The sequence below is a fragment of the Xyrauchen texanus genome, chromosome 28 (assembly GCF_025860055.1).
Source record: "Xyrauchen texanus isolate HMW12.3.18 chromosome 28, RBS_HiC_50CHRs, whole genome shotgun sequence".
NCBI classification, from domain to species: domain Eukaryota; kingdom Metazoa; phylum Chordata; class Actinopteri; order Cypriniformes; family Catostomidae; genus Xyrauchen; species Xyrauchen texanus.
In genome coordinates, this window is record NC_068303.1 from 6394161 (window position 1) to 6420990 (window position 26830).

The following is a 26830-nucleotide window of genomic DNA, read 5'->3' on the forward strand; positions in this document are numbered from 1 at the left end:
GCCCACATTTAGGACCATTAAGATTTTTTTAATTGTATCATCATTGACACTTAAGTTCAAACTATTCTTTTTTCTTTAACATGTCTTTTTGGACTTTTTGCTTTTACTATTGCCATTGTTTTTAACGATGATTCTCATTATCACAACACAATCTTTTTTTTTTACGGTATTTCAATAAAAACAGTTGTTGTTTTACAATGATTTTTATTATTATTATTATTAAAATCAGTAAAAATTAAAGGCAGTACTACTATGATGTAGAAATACTTAAAATGTAAATAATAAAACACGTTGTCGTAATAAGAATATCATAATGGCCATCTTTTTTTGCATTGCGGAAATGAGAAATGTATTTGAAAATTAAAATATACTGAAAGGCCATAAAATAGGCTTATTTTTCTATATGCAAAATATGATTTCTTAGTTCTTTCTTTTGATTTTAAAATAGGGTACATTTTCTTGACAGGTTTCATGAGAATCACCCATACATTGAAAAATGAATGAGAAAGTATAAGACCGTTTAATATAAGACATAATTCTGCTACTTTGTTTTCCTGACTTTGGCATTTTTCGAAAATAGTAATAAGTCTATTATATACATACATAATAAGCAATGAGTTTACATGTCCAAACTTTGACTGCATTGCACGGATGTAACCTCTTTAAAACAATATGATCATTAAAAATCTCTCCCCTTTTTTTGGCGTGTGTACGCTGCCTCTCTTTGTTTTAAGCACAGTCCGGTTAGTTGAGATCCAGAGGTAGCTCATTCTTTCAGTGCCAACTGGATCGCTGCCAATTCCAGCAGGAGTTTTACTCTTTCTCCTGTTTGATATTTACTTTACTGCCTGCTCAGGAAAACTGGTGCAGGCTGAGGGAGACACAGGGCCATTTTAATGTGGAAAAAGGGGCTAGTTGTGTATCGGGCCACTCCGCTGTCTTATCCCTCTTCTAATTTGCCGAGAATAGACTTGAGGCTATAGACTCTTAAACACTCTTGTTATAGCTTTCCAGAAAGGTGCTGGCCACTGTCAAGACATCCCACGGAGGGGAAGTGCATGTGGTCTTGAAGTATATAAGTTTTGTTTTGTATGGAAATGCTAAGTGTTCAATGTGAATGCCAACTTGTGCTAAGCATGGTTAAAGTTTAAACCAGTTTAAAGCTTGTATTTGACTGAATTGATGCTAATCTAGGAAAAGGGAGGCTACTATGATGAACGTAAGATAGTTGTGATTTGTTTAACATTTTTGGTCACTTCATAATTCCTATACTTCAATTTGTGTTATTTTATAGTTTTGATGACTATACTATTATTCTAAAATGTGGAAAATAGTAATAATAAAGAATCAGTTGGTATGTCCAAACTTTTGACTGGTTGTGTAATTTTCAAAACCAAACCCCCATCCTGATGGGATAGATTAATAGATCATATTTGTGGGACAAAGAAAACGTAATATATGAATCTTTTTTGGTGGAAATGAAATTAGATGTGGTTTGATTCCACATGCCAAAGTCACGGTAGATTGTGGCTTAAAAGATTTAAATGCCACGGGGCATAATGAAAGCTTTTATGAAGGGAAATGGAACACCTGTCTCATAGTCAAACCTATTCCATACATATACATAGACTTGATTTAGCCTGGTTGGTAAGTGAAAAGTTGGCTGTTCTAGGCATGCAAAGGGCGATCCACGATTTGTGTTTTTAAGCAAGACATTTAGGGTGGGAAATTCGCTAAGAATAATTTGTGCACACTGATAGTGTTGTTTATTAGCGCATGCTGTTTGCATTGTTTATGCACTTACTAAAAGCCTCATGCAAATCAGATAATTGCACAAACACCCAAACAAAATTTTTATATGTTTTAAATATATATATATATATATATATATATATATATATATATATATATATATATATATATATATATATATATATCTTATATTTAGATAAATTATTGCCATTTTGTTGTTGCTGTTGCTGTAAAAATGTATTTATTAAATTCTAGTCCACAAAGATTTGCATTTATGTACAGTATAAAATTTATTTTTATATTGGAAATATATTTTCTTGCCCCCTTGGTATATTTTGTGTAAGTTTTAAGAAAATATTTGGAAAATATTTTTCTATCAACCATGTTGTTTACAATAAAATATTTTTTTATTTATTTGTCTATTTATTTATTATTTATTTTGTAATAACAGTTTGTATGCCATAGATAGTATTTATTTTGTACCAGTATACCATTTGATGAACTTAAAAAAAAAGTACCCAAAAACAAACATTTAGACAATTGATTTATTGGACTGAGAGGTTTCAAATTATAACTCATCATTGCTCTCATGCAATATAATTTATCTGGATAAAGATTACTATGTAATTATGCAGCCCATGTGATAGAAGTCAAAGTGATGTTGGTGTTTCTCAGTGACATCAGGTTAGTCGTCAGCTTTATTTATGGTAGTCTCTTTATTACAGGGCACAGGCCGAAGTTGGACGACTCACCGAAAGCCGGACTCTTCTCCGACCGGCTGAGCGAACTAGAGCGTATCCGGCAGACCACTATGAGGGTTACCGTGCCAACGCAAACACCGCGGCCTTCCCTTAACAGCCCAAACTCCTTCACGCACCAGGGGCAAACACAGATAACAGGTATGAGGTAGAGCACCACTGCATCTAACAATAACTATTGAGTGTGTTTTTCTGTAAGCTTTTATTCGAGAATTGAGGTTATATATCAACCTATCTGGACAACCAGATAGTCCCGCACCAGACTGACTCACGCCATTGGTTGAGCCTGTCTTGCTATGCAGGGTTGGGAGGGTTACTTTTGAAATGTATTCCACTATAGATTACAGAATACATGCTGTAAAATTTTATTTGTAACGTATTTCATTAAATTACTCAAGGTCAGTAACATATTCTAAATACTTTGGATTACTTCTTCAGCACTGGTAGATTTTTTTCACTTGTTTTGACTATAAAAACTCACATGTTACAAATACACATGTTAAAAATAAATTCTCTGAAAAACATAAATATCTCATGCAGTGTTGTTTCTAAAACAAGATAAATCAAATTGATCTTGTTTTAAGGATTTTTAGATATTTTTACAGGTAAACAAAACAAAATAATTATCAAGAATATGATTTTTGCCCTAATATCAAAGGTCTTACTAGAAAAAAAAATTATGATCCAACGTGAATTTTCTTGATAAAGAAATATGATCGTGTCTGGTAAATGTGCATGTAAAATTTTAGCTTAGTGTAAAGAGACACACTGTTTAAATTTTTCAGGGGAATCAACCTACAAATGGCTTACTTATAGATGATACTGCATTAAGCTGGAATAGGAGAACATATTTTAACATCGATAAATTTGCTCACTTTTGCTTTAAAGATTTGTTATACAAAAAGATTTGTTATACAAATAATCATTGCAGTATATCTGCATGCAAAACCACTTGAAAGTGAAGTTATCATTTAAAGCGATTATATTTTCACATCTACCCAAGCATTTCAGTATATATTTTGCCGGCACTTTGAAAGTTAGTGTCTAGTCGTCTCAGCACAGAGTGGTTTATCTACACTGAAATCACACACTGCAACATGATGGACAAGTGGAAACAGAGTGCAGACAGCCTAGGGCCGCGTGCTCTGTCACAGTGCGAGAACAGGATATCACCTGTCCTTAATTACTGCTCTGAGAGCGCATGTCCGGCGCATAGGGTATTGTTTCTGTACTGCGCCAAACTCTGTGTGTCTCTGTGTGCCAAAAGACTGAATCTGAGAATTCCTATTTTATACCTTGTTGACTTTTGCAATTATTTGCCTGCTTTTTAAACTGATTCTTGGCTTGACAGATAGCTTGAATTATGAACCATGAAATATGTAACCTTAGACAAATATTTGATCTCTGAATGCATTAATTTTAATGTTTTGCCTATAAAAGTGCACCTATTGTATTTGCCAATCACACATTACTTCTATATTAAATTAGATAAATAGACAGACAGACAGGGATGGATGGATGAATGGATGGATGGATGGAATTACAGACAGACAGACAGACAGACAGACAGACAGACAGACAGACAGACAGACAGACAGACAGACAGACAGACAGATAGATAGATAGATAGATAGATAGATAGATAGATAGATAGATAGATAGATAGATAGATAGATAGATAGATAGCAGTAAACTAAACACCACTCAGAACACAACATTCCAGCATCCACCTAGCAACACCATAGCAACCACCCAGAACAATTGACCAACTACCTACAGTACCAATATCACCGCAACCACCCAGAACACCCTAGCAACTACCTACAGTTGCAATGTCACAGCAACCACCCAGAACACTCGAGAAAACACATTGCAGTAAAAACCACTCAGAGCACCTTAGCAAAGCCCCAGCAACCACCTAGCAACACACTAGCAACCAGCCAGAACACTCTACAGACCACATAGCAGTGCATTTAAAAACACTAAGAACACCTAAGAAACACCCCAGTATCCACCTAGCAAAACCATGGCAACCACCCAGATCACTATATTGAAAACAAAGCAAAGCAGCACACTAAAAACCCCTTAAAACAAAACAAATCAGCACACTAAAAACCCCTTAAAAACCTTAGCAACACCCTGGCAGCCACCAACAACACCCTAGAATCTAGATGGCTTTGCACAGGCATGCGCCACTAAAAATCTATTTTTTTTTACAAAAGCAATTATCTACTTTTGTACTTTGACACCTTTTAGCCCTGGGAAAAATACTTTGATGTACAGCCTCTTGTGGTTTCTTTCTCTAATATAACCATCTCTCTGTTTGTACCTTTAGATCCACGTCAGGCTCAGTCTTCCCCACAGTGGTCATATGACCAGGCGTACCCATCATATCTGAGTCCCATGGCATCCCCGTCTGTGCACTCCACCACCCCCCTTTCCTCCAGCCGAGCCACAGGCCTGCCCTCCATCAGCGATGTCCCCAGACGCCTCCCAGGTAACCTCCAACCTCAGAACTCCAGCAGGTGCGCCCCCTACCCCTCGTGTTCGACACTGCAGTGGGCATGGGTGTGGGCACATGTTTGATTATGATTTGCACATATTTTAGGGTGGGGGTTTGCAGCTCAAATGCATGATATGTTTGTAATGCACTTTTTGTTAGAAATTAGAATTTTATGCTAAATGTTTTGTAGATTTTGTACATGTAGATTTAAAGTTTTTACATATCTACTCATTCTAAATTGATACGATTTTGCACATAAATTCAGTCAAGTGTGTCCAAACTTTTGACTAGTGTAGTTATCAACTTTTATCAGTGGATTAATCAGAAACATACATAAACCTAAAACAAATGCAAGTAAGGAGTCATTTTGGGAGTGGTTAACCTAGTATTTTCTGAAATGATCATGGTTCTGTAATGGTTTGTCAATTATATTAAACAAATCATAGCCTTAAACCGTCATGTCATAATTCATTAGAAACACAATCTCACATTTGCTCGGTTTTGATTGGTTAATAGTGCTGTAGACTACGCCAAGAGCGTATTTTTAAAACTCGGTGGGAAAGAAAAAAAGATAATTTCCTTTTCTCCTCTTTCCATGCCTTTGATCCTGTGCAGTATATTGTTAATAACAGACCAAGACATAATAACAGGCCAGTGGCAGGCAAATAAAGCCGCTTTATAGTGATACAGTTCCAAAAGAACCTTCTTGGTGCCCGAGTTGCAGCCCATAAGCTAATATGTCCTTATGTGCCCTGCACACACCCACAAACATACTCTGTAAAGAATAAATGTAGACAGACATGTTTCCATTTGCAAGCACCTGTTTGATTCAGTTCCAGGTAAGTGTTTTCTCTCACTCACTGGGATACTACACCCTCATCCATTCTTGAGAACTTCGAGAGACTTAAAGTGATTAAACAAGAATCTCCCTCATCTGAGCACTGGTTGGCAGGTTTTGGATGCCTGCCACTCACCGTGTCATGTTTAATTAATTTGGGTATATCATCCTTTTGTGTGATGCTGTCACACTTTGAGCTTTTGGATTGAGTTTTAATAACAGGTTAGCTGTAAGGTAAGACACACAAAGAGTAACAGTGAAAATATGCATTGTTGATGTGTATTATAGATTAATGAACTATGCATATATTCCGAGAGTATTGGGGTCATTCACATTGATTTTTTTCTTGGTTTTCTATGTAAGCCTTCTCTTTTGTTAGATGCAGTGCTACTACTGATATTTGGATAGATGTTTGCCATTTGACCACATATGTCATTATTCAGGTAGTTTGCTATGAACATGTTGACTTCAACTAACTATCAGCAAGATTCTTTTCAAATGGTTGGTGTTCCAATGCGTGTTTGATTGTTCAAAAAGTTGGATAATTTGATTATGCTCTCGGCGACCAATAAGAGTAGTACTCTCAGTATTATTTAACATATTTTACCATAGTTAACTCAATTTCCCCCCAAAATCAGAGCTGAAAATACATCAAAATTCAGCAGATTCCATCTGGGTCTTGCAATGATGCATTAAATTGAGTTTCCATATGTTGAAGTGTTTGCATTCAAGATTTTTTATATAGGTAGTTTTAAAGGCTCAACTTCAGCATTTTATCATTTTGAGGCCATGTCCAATAATATGCTTTCATTTGAAAAATAAAGCTATGTTTACACCTAAACAGGTAGTTTCGAAAACACTGTCCATTATTGTGTTTTTTGGAAAACGATGAAAGCGTACACCTATACATTCACTTTTGTTAAAAAACACATTCTCCATTAATGCATACTTTTGAAAACTATGATGTTAGGAAACTGAATATTTCATTTTTTTAAACAAAAATGTACACGGATACGCTAATGTTTGAAAACGTATTAATATCGCTACATTTTCACCTCCCATCCACTCTAGAGTTCCCCTTCTGTCGCTCTCTCCACGTTGTGTCAGAGAAGCGACACTAGGGGTCTCTCTTGAGCGCCGATATTCACCTCTGGACTATGAAAAAAGGCCAATGAGAGTTGGCAACCAGTATTTGCATGTCCCGCCCTCGGACATACTGGTATTTAAGCAGCGCAAATCCGGGAGTTCATTCAGAAAATTTCTTCGGAGCCGATGGTCGTGCATGAACTCTGCTGCGAGTTACACACCAAGTTCCTGGTTAATCCTCTGACGCTCTGCATGCTGTTGGATCTGACGGCGCATAACAGCGGCTTTCTCCTTCTTGCACGGCTGTGCATTCTTGCCCCTGGGCGCTTCGACAGCGCAGACAACTCGAAAGAGTTATTCTAAAAGAGTAATTTCGCTCTAAAGAGCAAAACACAGCGGCGTTGAACATCCTTCTCAGGACGCGTCTTTTTAAAGACGATATTTCCGCCCCTGTGTAGTTTCTGGATGTGGTTGATGTCTCCCCACCTCTGACGGTCATAAAAACTGCCTTGCATTCCTGGGTTGCGATCACACGCAGGCAGCGTTTTTATGAATGGTCTATGTTTTCAGTGCGAGAACATAGCCATGACAGCATTGCGGTCGTAGGCTTTCTCTTGTAGTGAGAGAAAGCCGCTTCAGCCGCCCCCCGCGCCTCGCCTCCTTCCCACGGGATTGAGGCAGGCGCCGCGGGCGATGAAAACGATCTGGGGACAATGACGGGCTCCGTTTCGCCGGGTGAACCCCCTCGAAACCCCCCGCCTCCCCGGCACGCTTGCTTGTTCTGTCCGAGCTTGGGATGAGCATTCTCTCCAATGGGTTATGTTTTCAGTGTGAGAACAAAGCCGCGGCAGCGTTGCGATCTCTGCTTTCTCTTGTAGTGAGAGAGAGCCATCTCAGCCACCCCCCGCGCCTCGCCTCCTTCCTACGGGATTGAGGCAGGCACCGCGGGCGATGGAGAACGATCTGGGGAGAATAACGGGACGCTTTCGCCGGGTAAATCCCCCCGAAAACCTCCCGCCTCCCCGGCACGCTTGCCTGTTTCCCTCGAGCTCGGGATTAGTGCGGTCCGCTTAACGGCCTACCGTCCGGTCCCTCGAGCTCCCCGGCATTGGATGATGACATCACCGCTGCATCGGAGAGCGTAACAGCGGCGTCGGATGCGGATAACTCGCCTGGGTCGCCACCTTCGGGTCTCCGCCCAGTCTGAGCCTGACGCAAGAAGGTCCGCTATGCTTCCCCGGGCTTAATTGGTTCCGCGGGCATGTGCGCCGCTCACAGCCGTGCCCCCCCGGATTCCTTCCTGGACGTGCATGACGAGCTGAGCAAGCCCAGCTTCCTCGCTCCTCCGCTCTCGCTACCCTCGGTGGTAGAATGGTCCCAGACCGCTCCCCCCTGCACGCCATGGCCCCCTCCTGCAAGTCCACCGGGCCAGGGCACTTCAAAATCTGCACTTGGGTAGTCCTGTTCTTGACGTGCTGCAGGAACTGCATTCGAACAGGCGATGGCCACTCCGTGGTCCAGAAATGCAACGATGGACAGGCAGTACGGGAGGCAGACAAAGCACGCTTTCTCAAATGCCCCCGTCTCCCAGCTCCGTCCATTCGGCGACACCACTTGACGACTTCGCCCAGCAGTCCTCAGTGGTGAAGAAACAGACGAAGGCTATTTTCAAGCAAAAAAAGCATCCTGCCCTGCCGCAAACCTGCCGCCAGGGGCCATGCCCTGTCTGCTCGCCGAGGGCGTCCTCCTGCGGCTTTCAAGAAAGAAAGTGGTGCTCCGCCTCAACTAACAAGTGAGTGGGCCCAGCTCTCAGCCCCAGCGTTGAGCCCCCCGCAGAAGTTGGACGCCCATCGTCTCACGGACCCCCTTGAGGACCCAGAAGGCTCCCAGGCACTCCTGAGATGACAGACCCATAGACCGAGACGTTAGCTCCGGAGCTGGTAAGACCACTCCGTTCCCCGGTGGAGGGCCGGGAGGAGAATTTTTTGTTAAATTCGTTACACTCTATAGAGCTATTCCCTTGTTGTCTCTGGGGTCACCTGGCCCGCAAATGCCGTTCTCACGGCACTCTGCTTTCAGGCCTCAACAGTCCCGGCTCCATGGACGCGGTGTCCCCGCCTTCAGCCTCACGACTGTTCCCCGGCCGGCCGGTTCAGACGAGTCCAGAGGACACCAGCATCAGACCTCCTCCTCAGTCATGAACCCGCCCCTGCCGGGTGCGCGGAGCAAGGTAAGTGTTTTGAGTTTATTCTCAGCACCGGAGCCTCGGGATGCCACGTTGCCTCCCGACGCCGCGTTACCTGTTCCACACCGCTGCGAAGCCCCGCCAGGTACGTCCAAAAAACTCGTCCCCTTGGTGCCCCTAGCACGGAGCTTAGAGGCGTGGCTTTCACTGCCCAACCCGTCATGCTGGCTGCACCGGACCATTCGACTCGGTTACGCAATTCAGTTTGCCAGGTCTCCGCCCCCCTTCGTGGGCGTACATTTTTCCACAGTACACGGCCAACATGCCCATTCCCTGTGCGAAGAAATCGCCTCCCTTCTATTAAAGGACGCGATAGAGCCTGTCCCTCCAACCAAAATGAAGAAGGGTGTCTACAGCCCTTACTTTGTTGTACCCAAGAAAGGCGGCGGCTTACGACTGATCTTGGACCTGCGAGTTTTCAATCGGACCTTGTCCAAACTCCCGTTCAAAATGCTCACCCAGAAACAAATTCTATCTGGCGTCCGGCATCTAGATTGGTTCGCAGCGGTAGACCTGAAGGACGCGTACTTCCACGTCTCAATTTGCCCTTGACATCGACCCTTCCTACGGTTCGCGTTCGACGGCCAGGCGTATCAGTACAAAGTCCTCCCCTTCGGCCTGTCTCTGTCCCCTCGCGTCTTCACGAAAGTCGCAGAGGCAGCTCTTGCCCCGCTCCGAGTAGCCGGCATACGCATACTCAATTACCTCGACGACTGGCTCATACTGGCTCACTCTCGAGAGTTACTATGTGCACACAGAGACCAGGTGCTCAGGCACCTCAGCCATTTGGGGCTTCAGGTCAACTGGGAAAAGAGCAAGCTCCCCCCGGTCCAGAGCATCACTTTTCTCGGTCTGGAGTTAGACTCAGTCTCAATGACAGCACGCCTCTCCAACGAGCGTGCTCAGTCAGTGCTGAAATGCCTCGCTTCCTTCAAGCCAGGCGCCGTGGTCCCGCTAAAACGTTTCCAACAGCTCCTGGGGCATATGGCATCCTCCGCGGCGGCCATGCCGCTGGGGTTGATGCATATGAGACCACTTCAGCACTGGCTCCGGACTCGAGTCCCGAGACGAGCATGGCGCCTTGGCACGCACAACGTAAAAGTTACTTCTGCCTGCCGCTAAACCTTCAAACCCTGGACAGACCTCTGCTTTCTAAGGGCAGGTGTACCCTTGCAGCAGGTGTCCCGATGCGTTCTGGTCATAACCAACGCTTCCAAATTGGGTTGGGGCGGCGTGTGCAACGGGCGCGCAGCCGCAGGCCGGTGGAACCGAGGCCCGCTGCGCTGGCACATCAACTGCCTAGAGCTGCTGGCTGTTTTTCTGGCCCTGCAGAAGTTTCTCCCGTTAACTCGGAACAAACACGTCCTAGTCAGTACAGACAGCACCACGGTCGTAGCCTACATAAACCGCCAAGGCGGAGTACGCTCCCCCAACATGTCACAGCTCGCACGTCGTCTCCTCCTTTGGAGTCAGCAGCGACTGGAGTCACTGCGCGCCATTCACATCCCCGGCAACCTCAATGTGATAGCGGACGCGCTGTCAAGACAAAGCTTGCCTGGCGGGGAGTGGAGGCTCCACCCCCAGTCGGTCCAGCTGATTTGGGACCGGTTCGGCAAGGCTCAGGTAGACCTGTTTGCCTCCCAAGAAACCTCCCACTGCCCGCTCTGGTATGCCCGGACAGAGGTTCCCCTCGGGGCAGATGCGCTGGCACACAGCTGGCCCGCGGGGCTGCGCAAGTACGCATTTCCCCCAGTGAGCCTTCTTGCACAGGTGCTATGCAAGGTCAGGGAGGACGAGGAGCAATTCATGCTGGTAGCCCCCTATTGGCCTACCCGGACTTGTTTTCGGACCTCACGCTCCTCACGACAGCCCCTCCCTGGCGAATTCCCCTGAGGAAGGACCTTCTTTCTCAGGGACGGGGCACGCTCTGGCACCCGCACCCAGACCTCTGGAACCTCCACGTCTGGCCCCTGGACGGGATGCGGAAGATCTAGCCGGTCTACCATCTACCGTCGTAGATACAATCAGCCAAACCAGAGCCCCCTCTACCAGGCATCTTTATGCCCTAAAGTGGCGTCTGTTCGCGGACTGGTGTTCTTCCCGAGCCGAAGACCCGCAGAAGTGCGCAGTTAGGTCAGTGCTCGTGTTTCTTCAGGAGAGGCTGGAGAGGAGGCTGTCCCCCTCCACCCTCAAGGTGTATGTCGCCGCTATCGCGGCCATCCATGACACGGTAGACGGAAAGTCTCTTGGTAAGCACGACTTAATCGTGAGGTTCCTAAAAGGTGCCCGGAGGATAGCTCCCTCCCGGCCTAAACTGTTCCCCTCCTGGGATCTCTCGGTCGTCCTTACGGGACTCCAGAGACCCCCCTTCGAGCCGATTGACTCAGTTGGACTCAGGGCCCTCTCTCTCAAGACCGCCCTGCTGATCGCGCTCGCTTCCATCAAGAGGGTCGGGGACCTGCATGCGTTCTCTGTTAGCGACGCTTGCCTGGAGTTCGGTCCGGCAGACACTTTCGTGATCCTAAGACCGCGACCGGGCTATGTGCCCAAGGTTCCTACCACATCCTTCAGGGATCAGGTAGTGAACCTGCAAGCGCTGCCCCGGGAGGAGGCAGATACAGCCCTTTCACTGCTGTGTCCAGTACGTGCCTAACGTGTCTACCTGGACCGCACACAGAGCACTAGACACTCTGAGCATCTCTTCATCTGCTTTGGGGGACAGCAGAAAAGGAATGCTGTCTCCAAGCAGAGACTCGCCCACTGGGTTGTCGACGCCATTTCCCTGGCTTATCACACCCAGGCCGTGCCCCCCCCTTTGTGGGTCCGAGCCCACTCCACCAGGAGTGTTGCATCCTCATGGGCACTGGCTAGGGGCACTGCCCTAGCAGACATTTGTAGAGCAGCGGGCTGGGCAACACCTAACACTTTCGTGAGATTCTACAATCTCCGAGTTCGGTCAGTATCGTCCCGTGTTCTCTCAGGTACCGAGCCCGTAGAACTCAGTGGCACGCCCACGCTCTGACCAGGTGAATCGCTTGCACCTAGCACCCTTCCCCCTAACCAGGGGAAACAATGCGCCTTCATTCCCAGGAGATCTCAGGTTTGGGACACTGGTTGATTCCTCCCTAGCCCTCGTGGGTCGCAGTTCAGCGGAGGAACCTTGCCGACCCAAGCCACTGCGGGTACCGCAAGCTACCCTGCACTGGTGTAGGTGCTCCACAGGTAAGGCCTCCTTCGGACTCCCCCTGTGTGTAACGCCACGGTTCTGTCCCCTCTGGCGAGCGGACTCCCGTGCTTCCCTTAGGCAGTCACGGCTGCCTCGGATGCCGTGCTGTATGTTCCCCCCTCTATAGGCTGGATCCACCACCGCACCGACTTTTCCACATAGGCCCTAAGTCAGGCCTCTGATGGTTTTGCCACTTAAACTTGCCTCCCCTCTCGGGTAGGCGTGGCCTCCGCAGGGTCTTCTCCGCCCTGAATAAGGGCTAAGACCCCCTTCCCTCAATGCGTGTAAGGGCCCCGGCCTAAGTTGCTCTATGCGAGAAACATAGAGAGAAAAGAGGCCCGGCCAGGCTTGGCCCGTTCCCAGGTTGGCAGCCAGCACCTTGTTCCCCCTTCCAGGGTAACGATAAGGAATCCTGATGGCTTAAATGGGGCATTGGGGAAGGGTACGTGCAGCCTGATACAGTTGGTCGTCCTGCACGTAAGAATACCTGCTCGCTCCTGTATCAGCAGTTCACGTACACGGCTCAGCGCGTGGCGCTTTTATAAGTGGACCCCTAATGTCGCTTCTCTGACACAACGTGGAGAGAGCGACAGAAGGGGAACGTCTAGGTTACGTATGTAACCTCCGTTCCCTGATGGAGGGAACGAGATGTTGTGTCTCCCCTGCCACGTCGCTGAGCCAAGCCACTGTTGTGGCCGGACCATTTCCGGCTCCTCAGAAAAATCCTGAATGAACTCCCGTATTTGCGCCGCTTAAATACCCGTATGTCCGGGGGCGGGACATGCAAATACTGGTCGCCAACTCTCATTGGCCTTTTTCATAGTCCAGAGGTGAATATCGGTGCTCAAGAGAGACCCCTAGTGTCGCTTCTCTGACACAACGTCTCGTTCCCTCCATCGGGGAACGGAGGTTACATACGTAACCTAGACGTTTTCCTCCCCTGAAAAGGAAGCGTTTCGAAAACGTTCTCCATTACCGCATAGGAAACTGAAAATGAACTTTCCAAACAAAAACAGATTACTATGGATTTTGGTTAAGACAGTAAAAGTTCTGCACTATGTTGCCTGATGTCATCATACCTTGTATGTAGACTTCACTTAAACTTGTAAATAACCCATAATTGTTTGGTTCACCTGAAATGAATCATTCTATTTCATAAATCATTAGTTTTACATAAACACAGCATCTGTTTTCAAGACTAATACTGTCTCGTCTCTGGATTTGTGGTGTTTAGCACCAGTGAATGTTTAAATAGTTTTGCATAACCTTAATTTGTGCAGTGAGTAGTTTAAAAAACTTTTGCTTTTATCATTCAGCCTTTTATTCAGAGCACAGACTCCCTGTAGCCCAAGGTAAGAAAACAATTATCGTCAGCTGCTCAAACCAAAGATTTTGAATATAAAAGCAACAGAATTAGGCATAGAGGGAAAGGAGAGATGGCCACAGGGGCGCAAACGACAACCCGTGCCTCCACAAATCGCACACATTTAACCATGCCACCCACGCGGCCCACAAACGCAGACATGGTGACAAGAAAGACGCCGTGTGATTTATGTAAACAGCTCTGCCCCAGGGAGGGGAGGCTGTTTCGTTTTGTTCCTTTAACCCTTGGCACTAGTGTTAGCTACAGACCATTAGTGGTTTCTGAATTTTGGAGCCGAATTAAGAAGGACAGAAGGGCAGATGGATAGTTTTGCTTGGGTTTATAGTCATGGAGATACCAGGAGCCCACATCAATGCTGCTTTGCACCCCTCAAAATGCTTCCAAATGTGTGACCGATTATGCATTCAAAAAATGTTATGTGCTGCACCCAAGTGAATGCAAATACACACATGCACACATGCACACAATGTTTTGTATGCTCAGAAACAATTGAAAAATTCAGACAAGCTTACAGAGGCATACAAATAGCCCTACTGACCTAAATGAACAAAGACGTATAACCGCACACATGAATACACATACACATGAACTTGTCTCTGACAAATATGAAAAACCACAAAAAAGTTAAGCCAACTAATCGATAAATTATGCTCCTCTGCATGATTTAAAGTTAATGTATAATGTATTATAATAGCTGGGTTAGTTGACGCATAACATGTCCATGTGATTTTTTTTTATTAGCATTAATATTTTAGGATAAAATGTGCATGAATATTTAAATTAATATTCTGGGTTCAATATAAATTAAGCTCAATTGACAGCAGTTGTTGCATAATGGTGCGACTTGTTCCTACTCTTTAAAAAAAAAAGCAAATATCGAGATTACAGTGAAGCACTTCAAATGAAAGTGAATGGGGCCAATATTTGCATGCTTTAAAGACAGAAATATGAAGCTTATAATTATATAAAAGCACTTGTATGTAGTATAACCTATCATATCACAGGTCTTGTCAACTTCATGTCAAGAATTGCATTAATCATTAATATACCAAGCTTTATCAAATTAAAATAAGTTTAACTAAGCTATGCTGTTTTAACATTGAGATGTACTAGATGCAATAAGATGTTGCAGAAATATTATTCTCCGTCATTTGCCATTTTTTTTAAAACACCGATGGATAATTATTAGGGCTGTCGATTTAACGCGTTAATTCAGTGCGATTAATTTGACAAAAAATAACGCATTAAAAAAATTAACGCAATTAATCACACCATAATAAGGAAGATTCCTGAGAAATGCAAGCTTGTAATACCACCTGTTTACTCCAGAGGGCAGTAAGTGAAATTTCAGCTGTTTGAGCAACATGCAGTTTATACAGTGAACAAAACAACCCACAACACAGTTCTTTCGTTAAAAACACTTGAAGGAGCGCAAATGCGAACTAAGGGATCTCAAGATGTGTTTAAAGATTGAGTATTAAACTATATTTAACTTGAAACAGTGAACTAAACATTTTATATTTATGATGCAACACACCCGAGACGCTACACAAGCATGTCTGACGCAGGTGTACATTGACGGGCTCTTAAACAAGCCCTCATAATAAATCTCCAACTGATTGACAAATTCACTTGTGAAATGGATTGCTGTGAACTGTATGCCAATGATTGACTTATGATCAGTAATATGGTAGTAAACAATACATTGTATTCTAAAGCAGCTTTTTGTATTGTCTTATCAATGATTAACTCTTGTGCCACAAGAATCTAATACAATTTAATTATCTGAATATTTTGTATTATATTATGTGGCAACGGGGGCATGGTCAAACGCCCGTCCAGGGGAGAAAGCGGTAAGGTCGTTTGCACTTGAGCTAAATTATGTCTAACACCTGTCTCTAATATCAGTAAGCATGGGGAGAGCGGCATAAGAAGCAGCCACAGAACCTCCAGAGGAGAGAGAGAATCTAACACAAAGAAGCCTGCTGTGTTCTTTGTATGCTAAAGATTAAGGGATTACATGTCTATAGAAGTGCTGAGTTCTAAATTAAACGTTACCTGTGATCTTGAAGCCATGTTCCCTGTGTCCTCCTTCCCTCCTTGGAGAGTTGTATCACACTGGTGCCGAAACCAGGGAAAATTATTATCCAAGGAGGGAAGGAGGACAGCTTACATATGGCTGCTTCTTATGCCACTCTCCCCATGCTTACTGAAATTAGAGACAGGTTTTAGACATAATTTAGCTCAGGTGCAAGCGCCCTTACTGCTTTATCCCCTGGACGGGCACTTGACCACGCCCCTGCTGCCACATATATATATATATATATATATATAATTTTTTTATATTTAAAGATAACTATGTATAATTATATATTGATATAAATATGTATAATCTGTATATATTGAATTATTGTTATATGAGGGGCTTTCTCAGCAAATATTTGTATATGCGATTAATAGCGATTAATTAATCGGGACACCATGTAATTAATTTGATTAAAAAATTTAATCAATTGACAGCCCTAATAATTATAAACACATCCCTCAAATCTGCAGATTTTAAATGAAACCTAGGGAGACCATACTTCCTCTTTTCACATACATGTTTTGGACCTTAAAAAGCATTCGTTAGGATTCAGATTATATCATCATCATCATACATTGTCTGTGCAACAAGAAACCCGGTGAAATCTAGCGCATCATAAATGTGAATTCTCTCTCTGCACTCTGAATGTCTATGTGTCTCTCTCTCTCTACACACACACACACACACACACACACACACACACACACAGAAAGAGTGCAGAAAGAGTGAAAGCCCAGTGTAGTAACTTAACCATGTAAATGCGTGCGTGTGTCGTTAGTGATTATTTCAATGCTTGGTAATGTGAATAAGTTGTGAACGGGAAGTCTGTAGCATCCGCATTGGAGAAAGCACATAATGGTTAATTTCGCCACAAGTGAAAATCGTGGATATTCAACAATAGACTCTGAATCATTCAATATTGCTAAAATTCCTGTATATGTTCCTACAGGTTCAACAGATTTGAGTCCTTTTCCTGGCCAGTTTGAGCGTCAATTCGCCGGGTTTTCCTCAATCACCGAGAGCCGGTTTTCCAGTCCCAGAATGCATTACCCAGCTACCTTCACGTACACGCCAACCCCTGTCACCACAGGAATGTCTCTCGGCAGCGCCCACTACCACACCTACCTACCCCCACCTTACCCCGGCTCCACCCAGAACCAAAGTGGACCCTTCCAGAGCAGCAGCACGCCCTATCTCTACTATGGCCCCTCCTCTGGCTCGTACCAATTCTCTATGGTTCCAGGGGGGGATCACACACCCACACGGATGATGCCACCTTGTACTAGCGCCTCCACAGGGACCAGCTTGGTCAACCCAAATCTCCCTGTCCAGGCTGATGGAAGTGGAGGGGTTGAGGGGGACGGTAGTCATAGTAACTCCCCCACTCTGCTCAATCCTGCTGGTAGAATGGACGAAGGTGTATGGCGGCCATATTGATTGAACAATGATGCACGTAAACAACAAAGATCTGTCCCGGTCTGACGGAATCTCCAAAGAAACGGCATGGTTTTAAAGCACAAACCTTGGGATTTTCATCCTGTTTTGCTGGACTACTTTCCTTCGCTATGTTTTCATTTCATTTTTAGTATTTATGAACTAATTGAAAGGGAAGTATTTTTTGTACATTGATATCTTTGCGACTGTTAAATCTATGGCTGTAATAAATTATTCTGGACCTTTTGACCTCTAGGAAACATTGTCCTAGGTGGCAATATTTGGAAATTGAAGGAACAGAGATGGTTTGAGTATTTCATTAGCATCATGTTTTTATTTACTTGGCATGTCTTTAATATATAGTTTAAAGCACTGAACATCTGTCCAAGACAATTTAGTGTGAGAAGACACTTTTTTGCTTCTTTTTTTTTACTCAAGCATGTAAGATATACATATTTTATAAAATAAAATAAGGATTTAAAGTAACTTATAAAGCCATAGATTAATTAATGTATTTGGATCTTGAGTTATAGATGGAATATTTTTTGTATGTCATCTATTTTTTAATGCAAGTAATTTAGTGTAATGAAAATTTCTGTGCCTTAAATTTTAGCATACTGATCACACACAGTTGTATTTTTTAGTCGGTTTAGCACATTCAAAATGATATGTAATAAGCTTCTTTTTTTCTTTTTTTTTTGTCGGAGTACTAAACGTTTCACAAATGTCAACATAATAAAATGGTAACAAATGGTTTTTAAAGCTTTAAACCAATGAAATGGACATGGATGCTCTAAAGTGTTTGCCAGTGTGTATGATCAAGCTTTCTTTGAGTAGCATGCATGTGCTGGGATAATTTATTTAGCATTTACATTGTGTAATTATTAGAAATTTCTGGGAAAATGTACTGTACACAGCATTTACTGTACACAGATTTTCTCACCTGAGAACTGGAGCAATTATCGGACCAAAGGACACTACACAGTGTGGTGCACTAAATTAAGGCACTACATTACGTATCGTAACAATGAAAATAGAGTAAGTTCCAATAATAGTTTATTTGGGATGTGACTTATTTATGCTGTTTGAAATTTTTCAAACATTTAGCTCCGTTTTATTCCACTGTAAATCTAGGATATAGTGGTGCATTGTCAATTTTGCTTATGAACATCATGTTGAAAATGATTGTCTGGAATTTAAACAGTTTTCCACAAATTGAATCTGGAATTCTGTAACTTGGGTTAAATTTCTTTAGTGCCTTACAGTTGAAACTATCAAAACCTCATGGAACTATGGAAAGTTTTAGTCTGCTTTAAACAAAATACTGCTTAAAAAGCCTATATTTACGCAATCAAATGAGAAAACCAAAGCTCTTAAATGTTTTTTATGTTGAAAATTTATTCTCTACAGCCTTATTTACCTGAACATTGGTCCAGTGTTGCTTTGCTGGTAGAACTAGTCAAGGTTTCTTTTGACTGCTTCATATGATCAGGGCGTTTACCTACAAATTTGAATAGCTGTGAGTGTGTACAAAATGTTTACAACATTCTGAGTGTGTGTTGTATATAGGAATCAAATACACCACCCCTGTTTTGTTGAATTATTATCTATTTTTCCTTTGTAAATTAGTATTTATCTCATCTGATGAAACGGACAGGTAAACTAAGAGCAATTTGTAGCAAATTTGTCTCTGGTTCTTGCATGCTTTCCTTTGCACAATTTGTTTTTCTTCCCCAAGTCCTTTTTATCTTTAAAGACCCCACAAACTCACTTGACAAGTTTATTTTCCTGTGTTGACAACATGATCACACTGGAAATCGACATGTAGCTTCCGAAAGTTCATGTACACTGAAATCAACCCCATTTAGCTGAATTACTGATAATCGCCATACCCTATCAGACATATTTGCATTGATTTTATCGTAGACACATTTCCTTCTAGCGATATTGATAGCATGTTGCGTGAGCAACCTCAGAGTCATGGGTTCTGGTTCCATGGAAATCAGCATGTAATCACGTTCACATAAAACAATGGTCAGCACGATTTATTTTGTGTTAGAATTAGGGTTGGGTTTGAGTTCGAGGGTTAGAGGCATTTCTGTTGACTGTATTACATTATTTACAACTAATATACACTTTGTTTTGGCGACACCCTGAAACTAAAGCTCACACATGCTTAAAGGTTTAACAGCACTTCCAGCTTCGGCCACTGGGGGCAGTGATTTGAATATCGGTAAGCACTGACAAATTTCAGCAGCAAAACGTTCAACCTACTGTTGCCGAATACACTGTAACTTCAGACTGGTCTTGAAGCATTTCCTATTGAAACAAAAAATTGGGGCTGTTCAAAGTTTGGTGTTGTAGGTGGAGTGGTCAGTTTAACACCCTAGAAAACATTTTAATGGAAATATATGTGGATACACCACTGAGTGCAGGATAAGTAATAAAAATATTTCATCCATTTCGCTAAATGAGAAAAAACTGTACATTTTAAATACAAAAACATAATTTTGTCAACGTTTATGAGTACAATAGCGTATAGATCACCTCAACACCTATAGACATGCAATAAAAGCCACAAAAGTCCAATTGTGATTTCATGGGGTCTTTAATTCTGGATAAATTGAGGGTTCAAGGGGAAATTATCATGACAACAGTGAAAGAAATTGGCTTTTTTAATTGTTCTATGTTGTTAACATTTTTCTTTGTAAGGGAAATAAAAAGAGATTTTGCAATGATCTTGTCTGTCTCAGAAATTTGTGTTTTTATAGTATTCTATCATAGTTTCCTGGCATTACAGTATTCCTCTTTAAATATATCATCTTTGTCTTTAAACTTTCTCCTGTCTCTTTTTTCTTTCTTTGACATTGATTTAAAGTCACAATGGGACTTTAGGAAAGACTAATGGCTTAAAGTCCATGCATCGGGTTGTTCCATTTACATGCAGTTTCATTGCCTTATCAATGAACCTTGAAGATACCTGGCCAGAGATTACATTTGGAAAGCTGCTCAGGGCTTGTGCACTTCTGTAGAACGCACCGACTTGGATCAAATACTGGATCAACATTTGATTTGGATAGTTCTGGGTGTGCGCGGCTGTCTTTGGTCTCGTGTTTGTCTCTTTCTTATGGATCGCTCTTAAATCAGGACTATGGAAATCAAGGGCTGTTACACATTATTTCAAGACATAACAGGCATAATCAGCGAGTCCTTCGTCTCCAATTAAACTTGGAACCTTTTTGGGACTTCCCTGAATATGAACTGAGCGGGAAAAGCAGGGCGGGTTTCGAGTTCACAATTTAGACGTTCCGATCTGTAGTTAGCAATTAGAATAATGAGCCAGAGACTACAAGGAATGAGGGATGTGATATTCCTTAATCTGTGTGGCTAACAAAGAAAAAACATCTCCAAAGATATATTATTATGTACAGTGGAGAGAATTCTAAAGTAATATTGGGTGTGCTGAGTATTTGAGAAGGTGCTATACCTGATAGCATATTGTTCTTGGTTGAGAAAAAGCTCCACAAGATTTTCCCTTTGACATCAATCTCTCAATTACTGTATTACCAAGTGAGAAACACAGAGAGAGAGAGAGAGAGACAGTCAACCCACAAACCAGTCGGCACCTCTGTGTCACACAGCCCAAGACAAACTTGACTCTGGCTGCAGACGATCTGTTTTAGTTTGAAAGTCACTAAAGGCACTGCATTCTACCAATTGGCCTTGAGACATAATGTAGTTGCATAATTTTCCTTTGCACAACTTGTCTTTGAAGACTGTATTGTATACCTATGAAAGCTTCAGTTTTTTGGCAATTTCAAGCATTGAATAGGTTTCATTCTTCAAAACAATGATTGACTGACGAGTTTCTATAGAAAGCTGTTTTTTTTTTTGCCATTTTTTCACCTAATATTGACCTTAAGACATGCCAGTCTATTGCAAACTGTGGCAGCTCAAACCAATGAATGAATATGAATTTGAAAAATGAAATAAAGAGGAGAATAAAGAATAAGTAGAGGTGATGCAGGGTGGCCATGTTGGAAATGAACTCCCACCAAATACAGGTGAAAATCAATCTTAGCAGGTTTTTCTCTCGCACTACAATCTCTCATTTTCCCTGACTGTCTTTCAACAATCAAGCTGTGTGTCCGGCATTTTCCATCGGCTGTCTGGAATCAAACTAGTGATGTCCCATTTCTGAACAAATCAATCTTTTGAGACAGTTCTTTTGAATGAATCAGTCAAATGGCTGTGCAAAATGCTCTGAATCGGTTCAGTATGAATCATTCGGATAGTTCACACCATGCACTGAATCATTTGGAGCAGTTTCACTGCTAACATGAAATGTGAGCGGATAACGTAGAGAACACAGAGAAATGGATGAAGTAGAATATTTACCTACAATCTATTGAAAGCAAAGCATATATACAATATAAACTGGCAGCTAAATGTTTGGAACAATGTACAGATTTTGCTGTTTCGGAAGGGATTGGTATTTTAATTCACCAAAGTGGCATTCAAATGATCATCAAGTATAGTCAGGACGTTATTGATGTAAAAAGCAGCACCATAAATATTTGAAAAAAGTTATTTTTTATCAAATCTAGACAGGCCCCATTTCTAGCAGCCATCATTCCAACTCCATCATTGAGTAATCACAATAAATTACCAATTTGGTACTAGAAAATCACTTGCCATTATATCAAACACAGCTGAAAGCTATTTGGTTCATTAAATGAAGCTTAACTTTGTGTTTGTTTTTTAGCTGCCACAGTTTGCAATAGATTGGCATGTCTTAAGGTTAATATTAGGTCAACAATGGCAAAAAAGAAACAGCTTTCTCTAGAAACTCATCAGCCAATCATTGTTTTGAAGAATGAAATTTATACAATGCTTGAAATTGCCAAAACACTGAAGCTTTCATAGGTATATATTACAGTCTTCGATGACAAAGGACAACTGGCTCTAGCAAGGACAGAAAGAGATGTGGAAGGCCAGATGTACAACTAAACAAGAGGATAAGAACATCAGAGTCTCTAGTTTGAGAAATAGACGCCTCACATGTCCTCAGCTGACAGCTTCATTAAATTCTACCCACTCAACACCAGTTTCATGTTCAACAGTAAAGAGAAGACTCAGGGGTGCAGAATTGCAAAGAAAAAGACACTTTTGAAACAGAAAAAATAAAGAAAAGGTTAGAGTGGGCAAAGAAACACAGACATTGGACAACAGATAATTGGAAAAGAGTGTTACGGATCTTAACCCCATTGAGATTTTGTGGGATCAGCTAGACTGTAAGGTGCATGAGAAGAGCCCAACAAGACAGCCACATCTATGGCAAGTGCTAAAAGAAGTGTGGGGTGAATGTCACCTGAGTATCTGGACAGTATATGTTTAATTTGCATCAAACCTTTTGGGCAGCCTTCCACAAGCTTCTTGCAATAAGTTGCTGGAATTTTGGCCCCTTCCTCCAAACAGAATGGGTGTAACTGAGTCAGGTTTGTAAGCCTCCTTGCTCGCACACAATTTTTAAATTTTTAGATTGACTTTGTTGTCCTTAATCCATTTTGCCACAACTTTGGAGGTATGTTTGGGGGTCATTGACCATTTGGAAGACCCATTTGAGACCGAGCTTTAACTTCATGGCTGATGTCTTCAGATGTTGCTTCAATATACCCACATAATTTTCCTTCCTCATGATGCCATATATTTTGTGAAGTGCACCAGTCCCTCCTGCAACAAAGCACCCCCAAAACAGGATGCTGACACCCTCATGCATCATAGTTGGGATGGTGTTCTTCAGCTTGCAAGCCTCACCCTTTTTACTCCAGATATAACGATGGTTATTATGGCCAAACAGTTAATTTTTTGTTTCATCAGACCAGAGGACATTTCTCCAAAAAGTAAGATCTTTGTCCCCATGTGCACTTGCAAACTGTAGTCTGGCTTTTTATGGCAGTTTTAGAGCAGTGGTGCCTTCCTTGCCGAGCAGCCTTTCAGGTTATGTCAATCTAGGACATGTTTTACTGTGGATATAGATACTTGTCTACCTGTTTCCTCCAGCATCATCACAGGGTCCTTTGCTGATGTTCTGGGATTGATTTACACTTTTCGTACCACAATACATTAATCTCTAGTGTGTTTACACTTGTATACTATTGTTTGTACAGATGAACGTGGTACTTTCGGGCATTTGGAAATTGCTCCCACAGATGAACCAATTCTTTTGATTTTCCCATGATGTCAAGTAAAGAGGCACTGCGTTTGAAGGTAGGCCTTAAAACGCATCCACAGGTACACCTCCAATTGACTCCAATTAGCCTATCAGAATCTAATTGTCTAATTGCCAAAAGGATTGACATCATGTTCTGGAATTTTCCAAGCTGCTTAAAGGCACAGTTAACTTAGTGTATGTAAACTTCTGACCCACTGGAATTTTGATATAATCAAATAAAAGTGAAACCGTCTGTCTTTAAACAATTGTTGAAAAAAATTACACAAAATAGATGTTCTAAACGACTTGCAAAAACTTTAGTTTGCTAATATGAAATCTGTTGAGTGGTTAAAAAATTAGTTTTAACGACTTCAACCTAAATGTATGTAAACTTCTGACTTCAACTAATATATATATATATTATATATAATGTGCAAACGTTTTAGGCACTTGTGAAAAGTGTTGCATAGTGAGGGTGTCTTCAAAAAATAATGACATGAATAGTTTTCATTTATCACTTACTGCCATACAAAGTCCAGTAAACATAAAAAAGCTAAATCAATATTCGGTGTGACCACCTTTGCCTTTAAAACAGCACCAATTCTCCTAGGTACACATGGACAAAGTTTTTCTTGGTTGTTGGCAGATAGGATGTTCCAAGCTTCTTGGAGAATTCGCCACAGTTCTTCTATCTATTTAGGCTGTCTCAATTGCTTCTGTCTCTTTATGTAATCTGGGTTCAGTGGGGGGGCTTTGTGGGAGCTATAACATCTGTTGCAGGGCTCCCTGTTCTTCTGTTCTAATCTTTTCTATTTGCAAAAGTAATGTTTGTGAGTCTAACATTTATATTTCCAATTGACACACTAAAGCTGAAGATGAAAAATTACCATCTTAAGACAAATGCTTTTTTGAAACATCTTATGTGCCTAAGAATTTTGCACACTGTTTATACATATATATATATATATATATATATATATATATATATATATATATATATATATATATATATACATTTAAAAATGTAATAAATGTATTTTTATTTTTTATTATTTAAATATTATGTTATAAATACATTATATGTTTAATTATTAATATAAGATATTTCTACATGATGTGAACTTTAAAATTACTTTCATTGGTAACCCAATAAACAATAGTCTTGTTGATACAGTCATATGAAATAATATGACTTGAATAAAACTAATTAAATTAAGTGTTACCACATGAAGCACATGTTTTGGTTTTTTGACTTTTTATAAGTGTAGTTCTTCACTGAGTTCACATGACCACAACGCAATCTCATAAGTGACACAAGCTGAAGCATCTGTGCGTTGTTTTTAATAATCATATTCAACATCCTAAGGAAGTGGCTGACACAGTCACATTAGCTCAACTACGCCATCTGGTGCTTTATTGTACTGCTGTATTTTATATTTCTCTAGTCTAAAGCTTTTGGAGAAATTGACCTGTTGCTCAACACAAACCCTTCAATGTTCCAGCAATTACAAATATGTAGTGTCATATAAACATTATGACATTAATCATTGTTATTGCAGAAACTAAAGTGGTTCAGGGGGTAATTACTGACTGAGCATCAATCTCGTTGTATTTGGGAAATTGTTTGGCAAACTTAAAGTTGTCCACAAACGCTTTAAATGTTAAAGTATGGTTTTGAAATATAGATGCAAAAATGTAACAAATTCCCAAGCAGGTTTAGCAAAACCAATTTCAACCCCACCAGTCCATAATCAAGGTTGTTGTGGACAAAAGAGCATTGATATCAGTACCATGGACAGCTACAATGCGAACAATGATCACATTGTTAAATCTTCCAGGAGGCTCAAGTTATCTTCCATCAAACCTGTCAAAGGCCACTCAATACAGATCGACTTGCAGTTGATGGACAGAGTCCTTCAGCATGCCAAATATTTATGCAAAACAGTCTTTTTCCATAGGATTGAGCCAAATACTCAAATGTGAACTATTTAGAAAGAGAAACTTCATCTTGAGTCAGAGCCAGTGGGAGCAAAGACATATTTCTCATCATAGGAACAGCCCTATAAACCGTCTGAGGTGACTGAGTGTTAATTGAGAACTAATGAACTGGTAATACAAAACAGTCAAATCATGTTTCCAGAGATCTTTATTGATGAGTGACATACAGTCGTGGTGAAATTATGCCTATTACTTTGGAAAACGACAAAGCAGTCTTGCCCAGTGTTGCAAGCCAAGCTGTTTTACAGTATATCGATGCTCAGGTCTGGTACTCATTTAGTGCTGTCTCCAAATATCCCAATGCATGTTATTATATTAATGACAGATTTTATGGTTTATGACTGGAAAGTCAAACTTTCTCAATTTCCTATGGAGCTTGCGATGATTTATATGGCCGAATGATAAAAAAAAAAATGTCTTGACAGCAGAGGACTTGCTAGAGCTTCTGTGGGCAAAGCCGGGCTCTGAAACAGCACATTGTGCTCTTATGTGGAGAGATATATTGTATGATGGAGCACCGAAAAGGAAATTCAGCTGTCCTGGATCCTTACACCGGCACCAAGTCATGTCTTAAATTAATTAAAATCCTCTCAGGCGCAACTGTCTCCTAGCCACATCCTGCCACTATACAGGAAGAGTAACATTTTCATACTAAATGAAAAACTAAAATGACAATCTGCTTTTACTGAGACTATAATCACGCTTTCTGGTCACCATATGATGATTCCATGTTAAAAGCTAATGAAGAAAATCTCTTTTACAGCTCTGGCTTTGATCAATCAGTTTAGTGGGAAATAATGGAGATACAGCAGACTCCATCACTCAAACTGAAATGGATCATTCCTAATATTCGGTGCCTTTTAAGTCAAGTTATGTTGTATAATGTTTAATTTCAAGTGATTAATTATAATAGGTTTATTAAAAAATATATATTATAATAATTTATTGCACTGTATTCTTTTACTCATATAAAGAGTTGCACGTCAAATATTTCAGACAACAATAAGTGTAACATTTTTTGCCAACCAAATAAGTGTTTAGAATTACATTCTCTCACTAGCGTGTAGTCATTTGTGGTAAATAGTGGAGTTTTATTTTTTATCAGCCAGGCCGATTAAATGGCTCGTATTTGGCCAATTTTGATAGTCGGCATCGGCCGATAACTGTTTACTTGGCCGATTAATGTAAGTTTAAACTTTCCCTTGATGAGGTTCCAAAATTTACCAATAGATTTGTGAATGGATGGTAGTTTAAGTGAAATTGAGTAAATAATGTATCAAAGAAGTGGACCCACTGTGTCTTTAGT

General features: G+C 41.5%; 1 protein-coding gene across 1 annotated transcript in view; it reads left to right on the forward strand.

Moving 5' to 3' along the window:
- Window positions 1-20043, forward strand: part of LOC127622315 (runt-related transcription factor 2-like) — an 81100-nt gene extending 61057 nt beyond the window's left edge. Inside the window, exons 5-7 of the mRNA XM_052096385.1 lie at window positions 2478-2651; window positions 4846-5007; window positions 16828-20043. Coding sequence (XP_051952345.1) covers window positions 2478-2651; window positions 4846-5007; window positions 16828-17315 — 824 coding nt within the window. The 3' untranslated portion in view covers window positions 17316-20043. The remainder of the gene's footprint in view (window positions 1-2477; window positions 2652-4845; window positions 5008-16827) is intronic.
- Window positions 20044-26830: the final 6787 nt, after the last annotated feature.